At 40.4% G+C, this 8,969-nt stretch overlaps 1 protein-coding gene across 12 annotated transcripts in view; it reads right to left on the bottom strand.

The window, feature by feature from the left end:
• Positions 1-9: 9 nt before the first annotated feature.
• ANKS1A (ankyrin repeat and sterile alpha motif domain containing 1A) overlaps positions 10-8,969 on the bottom strand; it is a 130,394-nt gene continuing 121,434 nt past the window's right edge. For 5 of the 12 annotated variants that reach the window (XM_033152641.1, XM_033152642.1, XM_033152646.1 and 2 more), the window contains 5 exons: positions 8,799-8,936; positions 6,224-6,394; positions 5,110-5,208; positions 4,338-4,435; positions 246-4,221 (listed from right to left, as the gene is read on the bottom strand). In XM_033152641.1, coding sequence (XP_033008532.1) covers positions 4,182-4,221; positions 4,338-4,435; positions 5,110-5,208; positions 6,224-6,394; positions 8,799-8,936 — 546 coding nt within the window. In that variant the 3' untranslated portion in view covers positions 246-4,181. Of the gene's footprint in view, positions 4,436-5,109; positions 5,209-6,223; positions 6,395-8,798; positions 8,937-8,969 lie in introns of all 12 variants that reach the window. The other 7 variants (XM_033152647.1, XM_033152653.1, XM_033152650.1 and 4 more) reach the window with 5 other exon arrangements.

The raw sequence follows: 8,969 nt of genomic DNA, 5'->3' as shown, positions 1-8,969 counted from the left end.
ACAGAGAGATGTTGTGTCTAATTTTATTAATTTAGTCTGCTCTAAGTCATACAATTATGAAAAACAAACAACAAAACGACTGCTGGAAGCCCAGGAATATTTACAGTCTCGCCTTGTTGTAGTGAGGTCAGTCTATGTTGTTGCACAGATTGGTTATGTTTGGTACCACAAAAAACTGGACAGATTTAACAATTTTTATATACAGAAAATAAAAAGGAAATAGTTCAAGTATCAAAATACAAAGACAGATTAAATAACATTTTTATTACAAATCAGTCCCACTGCCATACATCACAATTAGCAAAGGAGTGTCTACATTGTAAACCAAACTGCCTGTTACCAAGAATCGACCTGCCCTCTTCAGGTGCAAGCATAGCGGAAATTCCTGCTGCTAGACATTCATACTGATCATGCAAAAGGAGACAATGTAGGAGTGAGGTATCACCCAAGTCATTTTAGTTTCACAAGTGTAGAAGTTATTTTAAAAAGTGAGGTACCCTCAGATATCTGGTCTGCAAGAACAGCACAACTCTTAAACTGCTCTAGAATTTCTTTTATAGGGGGCCAGAATTGTTATGTACCTCAGAAATCAAATAAGACTTTCATCTCAAGCTAATAAAGTCAAAAAGGCCAGATCCTATGAGCCAACAGTGGCATGTACAAAATAGAAAGATTGCAAGAGTTTGATTTTAATAACGTGATTTCCCATTCAAAAGCTAAGGAGCAGTTCCTTCAGCCACCTTAACATTTATAGTGTTTTCTCCTGGACACAAAAGATAAAAAGAAGTCTACAGAAGACACACATCTTTTTGAAAAAGGGAACATTTGGAGCACGGGGGGGAGGAGCATTGATGATGCCACTTCAGCACAGGTTGGTGCTAGAACAGCAACAGCGTTTTCATTGAAGACCTCAAAACACATTCAGTGCCAGGAATATAGGGCACTTTTCTCAGTGTGCTGCAAAACCCCACAGAGAGGAAAGAGTCTCAAATATTGTACTACTATTCAAACTGATCGGAGCCCAGAATAACTAAAATTCATAGGAAAAGTCCAGTCCAGAATGGCTTTGATTACCTTCTTATAAAGAATGCCTAAGCAGGAGATACGGTCATAGATATTGCTATGTCCATGTAAACTCTGAGAAAGGAAGCACCTGATCACTGGAAGAAGCAAGTTGGAAGCTTTCACTCATTCTGTCACCATGTTCTAAGGCTATCCTCTCCATAGCAAAACAATTCAGTGTGCATTCTCTCACAACAGCTATAAGTACCTCAGTATTTATAACCACCAGCATATCATTCACATATGAATATAAAGGAATGTTGATATTTCCAAAATTCATCCACCAATTATTTCCAAAGCCAGACCTTTGGGATGATGATTTGGTTTTTTCTCGATACCTTTTCATCTGGAATAAGACTAAATTACATTTTAAAGATACAGAAGTTGAAACAAGCCATTAACAAAATAGCAGGGTACCACAAGCTAACACAGACTTATTTGCACTTCCTCAGATAGGCTATAGAAAGATGTATATATCACAGCCATAGCCAAAACCAGTGTTCGAGACTGTGATACTCTATGTGAAGCACATGGTCGTTCTTGGGTGGAGAAGAACAAGAAACAACTGTTTCAGCATAATGCCCCAAATCTCTCCACATCTTTTTCATATTGTGAAACTGATATACTAAGTATACTTAAATTATGAACTAGTATAAAAAGTGCTAATCAGTGAATTAACTACTTAAAAATCCCAAACCATCAGGGCACAACCACATTTTCAAAAATATGGTACAGGAATGAGATGCATGGAGCTACAGTCCAGTTATTCCATGTATACATAAATGTGTGACAAAATTGTATTTAACCAGAAAAGAAATACTGCAATAATAAGAGTTCTTTGCAGTAAAAGCACACTTGTACCAGGCATCAGTTCAGCAATGGTCATGAAGGGTTAAATATTGATAGTTTTTATTAAAGACGCCCTGTTTCCCACCTGTTTCACTGCAGCTGTGAAGGGTGTACAGTACCTTCACAGTTGCCAGTACCTTCAAAGTTTAATATTGCAGTGACTTCAGAATCTTTGTCTACTACTTAGCAACCTCAAGTGTATAATGCTTAATATTCTAGCATCCACTCAGCCTATGCTGTAAGACAGGCAGATTCACATTTTCTTTTAACAGTTAAGATTCTCCACTTTCATCAACACAACATGTTATGCTGAAATTGTGGATTTCACAATATTGCTGCATGTACACCACTGTTTTAAATCAGAGCATCAGTCTCTTAACCTCAGATGTTTCATTCTCTTGCTAAAAACACATACTGCTTTTTGTCAGCTTGTAGCTGGAATCTCTTTTCACTCAACTCTGGAAGTCCTTAATGAGCAGCCAAGGACATATCCCAGAGCCGGGTGTTGATCTTCATACATCACGGTTTCTCTGCTTCTTAGTGCTCTGCCCCTTTACTACATTTCCATGGAGGAACGCGGATGTCTGCTGTTCAGCTTGGCAGAAGGCAAACAGAATGGGGACAATATTAATGGAAAGAAATATAGGGAACGAGCTATTCATTCATGTAAAACTACTGAGGGAAGCCTTCAGTTACAGTGATGGAGGAGTTAATAGTCACAGCTTTGTGTGTTTTATAGCCATATGGTGGATGCCCTCTGTTCATAACCAACTGCTCTGATGTTTCTTGGATAGTTTACCATTAAAAGGCACATGTACTGTATTAACTGGTTTTCAGGAGAGAGAGAAATCACCAATAACTCCTGCAGCTCTTACTGACAGAAATTAAAACTATTCATATTAGGCAAAATAATTGTTTGCTTTTTGAGAATAAAAGCAAAGCACAGATATATTTATTAACACTCAAATGTGCAGTAGTCTAAAGAGACTAAATTCTTCAACTGCCGTAATTATACCTAGTTACAACTTGGTATAATTTCCTGGCCATAATTCCAGGGACGGTGGGCAGATGTCTGGCCCTACACCTCACCTATCATCAACAACTGTCTCACTGCTGACCCTATTCTCTGAACAGAGAGATAAAAAATTGCTTGAGATCTTTGTCCAATAGAGTGACTTCTCTACTCTAACAATATCAGAAATAATCTCTGTAGGAATAAGTATTTTGGCCTTAACCTTATTATCAAAAACTGGTCGTAATCCCACATTTCTTTGCAATCATTGTTAAATGAGCTACGTAAAGTTTGCCATTTGAAGAATGTAATAAGGCAAATACAACAGACTGCTCACCTGCTTGAAGACAAATAAATGGCAAATATTTTGATATTGTCAGTGTGCTTGGAATGCTACATTTAGCAATTTTTAAAGGGATGCTATTTGCATGAAATTTTGACCCCTTTTCATCTAAAGGGGAACTGTTCTGTTACAGCAAAAGCACACCCTTGATTGTCGGTCTTTGTGTACACTTTAGTGACATGTGCCTTTGAAAGTTTCAATTTTAACAAGAGTTTAGGGGGGAAATCAATTCAAAATTATTATTTATAAGCGGATTGGTTAACCTGAACAGAAAGTGATAATTCCAGGAAATGATTAAAAAAAGGCATCATGTTTAATGAACAGCTGAAAACATCCCTTTTTGGCATTTTCTTAAATATACCAAGCCTAACTCCTAGGAAAAAGGAAAAGCACTTAATTATAGCAGACACACTGCCAAGTAGAACTTTATATTATACCATGCATTCAGATATCCAAGGACAGCAAAGATTGTGAGCAGCATCCATGCTAGGAAATCTGGTGAGCAAGAGGTTTGCAAGCAGTATCACAGTGGTTAGTGTCTTCTGAGATGACAAGTAGAAGAGTGCTACTTGTTGGAAACAGTTTTGTGGCCATGATTCAGTATGGAGGTATAAATCTAAATTGAGACAGCATGTACATATGAGACCAAAGTTGTAGAACAGTCCAATGTTTAGAATGATAAATAGAAAAGGCCTATGGAGTGTTACTTCACCCCACAAATTCACAGTGTCAAAATGAAGAGAAAGTCAAGAAACACTGGGTGTTTTCTGAAATCCACATATTTGACTTCTACAGGCTTCATGTCTCCCACCTCACAGACATCTAAAACAGGTAGCTCTCTCAGTGAGTTACACTTGTTTCCATTAGGAGAATTCACAGCGTTCAGTAGAGATCAGATACAAAATGCTGTTTAGTCTATGGTATCCTAGTGCTGTTGCCTCTGATGGTGCCACACCTAGTGTCAGCAATGGAAGGAAGGAGGGATTTAGAACAGCAGACAGATCAGACTGCAAAGGCACGGTTAGACTGGATGGATGCAGGATTTGTTTTCAGAAGATAGTAGTCTCATACTTAGTGCTGAGGGTCCTCTTGGAATCCTGCTTGGGCTCTACGACCCAGGACACACTAGCATGGGACTGGGAGTCTTGGTCCACTTCAGATGGCTCGAGCTACAAAACATTAGAAGGAGAGAGCATATCAGCCAAGCTGCTCATTTTGAAAATGTGAAGGCTGCCTAGTTCAGGGTTGTTGTTTTTTTTAAAAAAGTAAAGTCTTTAAAGCAGAGCATGTGCACATGTACAGGTATTTGCCACTTAAATTGTTACCATAAAGACTTGGACCAGTTTTTCAGATTAAATAAATAGATACAGCTCATTTTGAAAAACAAACAAATTAAATTTTGTTTAAGCCCAAATCAATTATCAATTCAAGGTACGGTCCAGTAGCAGTTTGTTGAAATTCACCAGAAACAGAATGCTTAGTTGGAGTTTAAAGTGTTATATTCAGCTATCTAAGGTTAGGTTTTTATGATCTGATATATTCTCTTAGACAACAGAACTCTTCTCCTTGAATGTTAAATTGATTTTAATACGGCAAAACTCGGCAAATGTTGCACTGAAGAAACATTTTATGCTGGTGAGAAGTGTTACAAGCTTGTCCTTGAAACGCCTCTTATGTAATGTATAGGGAAGCTTGAATGAATTAACCTAGCAAGGTCAAGACAGAAGGGAACATAGAGCAGCAAAACTAAGGGGAAAGAATGAAGGAATCACTGAATGTGAGTTGATCTGATAACAGAAAATGTTTGTAACGAGAGACATGTGACTGCAAGAATGGTAAAGACCTTAGCTCCTTGACTAACAGATTGCAGCGGCAGATAGGAGGGACGGTGTGTAGTACAGGTGTGACAGTAACAACAGCGACTATCGGGAGGGAGCGGCACCTGAGGAACGGGAGCAAGCAAAACACAGACAAAAGGTAACATTAAAGGAGAGCAACAAGTATAGAGAGCACATGGGCCAGTACTCTGGTATATTTATTTCCTTGCTATATTAACAAGGACTCTGGGAACTGCTGAAAAAAAGAAACTAACTACTCAGTAAATGTGTCATTGATTACATGTTCCTGTCAGTCCTACAGAGGAAACTTCAGAAAGAAAGGGAGAAAGCCTGTGTGTACAAGGCACCAGCAACTAGTAGTTCTAAAAGCAGCACATTCATTTTAGGGTGTTAATATAGCCTGTAGGCTGCCCAAGCAACAATTTTGGAGGGGAAACAACTTTACAGCACAGTCTTGATAGCAAAAATACTGTCCTGCGTCTTCATGGGTTCTCATTTTATTGTATTTCATCATGCAGAGTTTTCAGCCAAGCAGTGGTTGCATGTAACATGTTTAACAGCTTTTGGTCCAATATCTATGTTGTCTAGAACTGTTAAGGCAGACCTTTGTCATTCAGTGGTATGTAAAGCTGGGACTTTACTACTTCAATCAGACACATGAATCCACCTCATGAGATGGTAGTGTGAAAGATAATTTGCTCATAATCCTTTTCTGCAAAAGTATTTCCCATCCACTACCCATCTTTTTTTCTTTCAAACTATCAGCATTGTCAAGACAAAACACAGGATTACCATGCAGGAGGAATGCAAGTTAACTCAGGAAAAAATATGAGCAAACACTCTGATTTACTTCAATGAGCAGTTCTGGTATTTGGCCCTTGTCAAAATAGTGAATATATAATAAAAGGCAAATCTTTGTATTAGTATACTTTTAAACCTTTCCAGTAACTTGCAATTCTTTTTATCGTATCATGTTACTTGGTGGGCTAATTAGCTGTTGACTATCTTACTTACCTGAAAGGCTCAATGCAGTATTTTTTTTAATCAGCTGTGGTCAGGCATCATTTCAAAAACTAGCATAACTACAGAAAAGAACCAAAGTTCTTTTAACATACGTACTGCTGATTTCCTCATGCTGGCTCGAGGTTTAGGCACCGGTTTTGAAGATTTTGTTTCTATCATTTCAGCTGTCAAAGCACCTGGAGGTTTTGATTTTTGGGCTTGGAGGGCCAGCTGGTAGGCTACTTCAAATGCTTGTCCCAATGTCAGAATGATTTCATATGTTAGATTCTTGAGAAAAGAAACAAAGTATAACTTACTTCAGAAAGTCATGCCAAAAGAGTTACAATGCTAGTCTGTTTCTACAAAAAAAAAAAAATGAGTGCTGAGTGCTGTCTGGTATCTTGAAGACCATTTTATATCACAATCCTGTGTGTAACAATTAGGGAATAAGCCCCATTTTGTATAATGAGGTAGTGATGGCTGTTGGGACTACTAGGGCAGAAGGCTGGGAGGCAACCAGCAGGTGGAGCTAGAGCAAATGACAGTCTAGAGTCGGCTAATTCTAGCTTTGCCCTCATCCTCCTCCCCACCACATGGTACAAGGATAACACCAGTACTAAAGAGGGAGAAGCTGCGAGCTGAAGCTCCCAACTTCATTTATTTCATATACTTATATACAGCTTAATATGAAAATATATCTAAACAGTTTACAAAAATATTATACAAGATATAGTCACACACACAACACCACCACCACCACCAAAAGGTACAACAATAAAATCCCCCTAAAGCAAAATGTAACAGCACACTTTGAAAATATCTCAAGAGTCAGCAGACACGACTCAATAGCCTGGCCACCAAGTGCCTGTAAGGTGGATGGGGGATCAGAGATCTACAGTCATCTAGGCCCCACCCAACCCTTCTTTGGAAAGCAAAGCCACTGTGGAAATACAAAGTTTGCCTGAGCAAACAGCTTCTGAGGGGTACCTTTTAAAGTTATCCCTTTGTTCTGTGTGACTTTGAGCTGGCTGACACCAGTCACAGGAAAGAAAGGATTCTGCCATAAAAAGGAATTCTGCCAAGTCAAGTCAGGCTACTTCCCTAAGCTTTGTGAGGCTAGTACTGGTATTACCATGTTTCCCCTATTTTAAGATATAGTCATAAAATAAGCTGTAGCAGGATTTTTTTCACATTTGCGAAATATAAGCCGTACCCCAAAAATAAGCCATAGTGATAGGCGCAGTTCTGGAGGGCGCCAAAGCCCCCACAAAGCCCTTGGAGACCCCCGTCACCGCACCAAGCAGCATCTGCCCTCTGGAGCTGGTGGGGATGGCGGAGGGGACAGGGGCTTTGAAAGCAAAGGAGGGTCTGCTGGCCCACGTCCTCTCTCTCTCCGCGCTCACCAGGCTCCTCTGGAGAATGCCCTCCTCCCCTCCTGCTGAGGGGAGAGCTGGAGGCTAGTCGGCTGCGAGGCACAGAGCAGGCAACACACCTGTTGTCGCCTCAGCAGCCCTGCCGCTAGCTAGGAGGAGAGAGAGAGAGAGAGCAGCCCTTAGGAGGAGCTCCCTCCCTCGCCAACCGCCACTTCCTCCCCTCGGAACATCCCAGGGCCAGGGAGAGAGGGCTGGAAGTCAACGCCGGCGACGCACACACCTCCCTTCCCTCAGACTCTCTCTCACGGTGCTTGGCGGTGACTGTTGCCCGTCCTTTTCTTTCAGTCAAGAGTCCTGCCCCGCAGGGAGCCAGCAAGAGGCGCGAAAAAAAGATGCCTCTCGCCCGAGTCCTGGCCTGCCTGTTCCTTGTGCGCAGGGAGCCAGTGTGCAGGCAGCCAGTGAGCGAGAGGCGTGCTGCTCTTGACATAAGAAAAATAAGATATCTCCTGAAAATAAGACATACTGTGTTTTTCTGAGGGGGGGGGGAAATATAAGACAGTGTCTTAAAATAGGGGAAACATGGCACACAACTGTTTTCCTCAGGATTTAGGAGCTCCTCTGGATTATTAACTGTGGATTGCCTTGGCAATTGAACAGTTTCTGGGAGCCTTAAAACCCAGCACTTTTTCCACAACTGTCTAAGCAGTGATTAGTGGCAGTTCCAGAACAAAAATACTGGTGAGGGCACAGAAAGGGCAGAGTGCATTTGTGGGTAGTGAATTTGAAAAGTATTTCACAACTGTGTAACCAAAAGTAATCAAGTAATGGATGGGAGGTGAGCAATTTGTATGGGAAGGCACTCTACTCCCCCACCCCACTATGTTGCCAATGGCTGCAGTTAATGTCCAGGGTTGTAACAAAAAGCAGAAACATACTTCAGAATTCTGTGCAATTTTCATCTGCCATGAAAATATTTTTTAACCATGCAAGTTCTAAAATCCAAATATAAAACATCTGATACACCTCTAGTATTTACTTCTCACTTCCTAGACATTATACGTATATTTTGTAGAGAAAGCACTGTGGATTTTTAAATGTGTCAGAGGGAGTACCAGGACTGCTAGCCATTTCACATTCACGGCAAATAAACTCTGTAGGAAAGTCCAGCATATGTTGCTTAAATCCTTGCACCCCGTGTTTGCATATATGAATTACTGTACCAGGATTCCAGAAGCTTTTTGTTGCAAACCAACAAATTATTTTTAGCAAGGCAAAATACAAAGCAAAGAATCAAGCCATTTATATTCTACATTACTTACTACATCAACGGTACTGAAGACATGGCAGTAGTGGTGGCCAGTTTGCAAGTCCTTTGTGATATAGGCAAATGTACAGAGATCCTCCGGGTCCTGTGCAGCACAAGAGATGTTCCGGATTTCGTGCTCAGCAATAACATTCTGCCAAATGGAAACAAACAGCTTTATTTGCTC

The sequence above is a fragment of the Lacerta agilis genome, chromosome 6, assembly GCF_009819535.1.
Source record: "Lacerta agilis isolate rLacAgi1 chromosome 6, rLacAgi1.pri, whole genome shotgun sequence".
Classification (NCBI taxonomy): Eukaryota; Metazoa; Chordata; class Lepidosauria; order Squamata; family Lacertidae; genus Lacerta; species Lacerta agilis.
The sequence above is the reverse complement of the archived record's forward strand: the minus strand, read 5'-3'. Positions and strand labels throughout refer to the sequence as shown.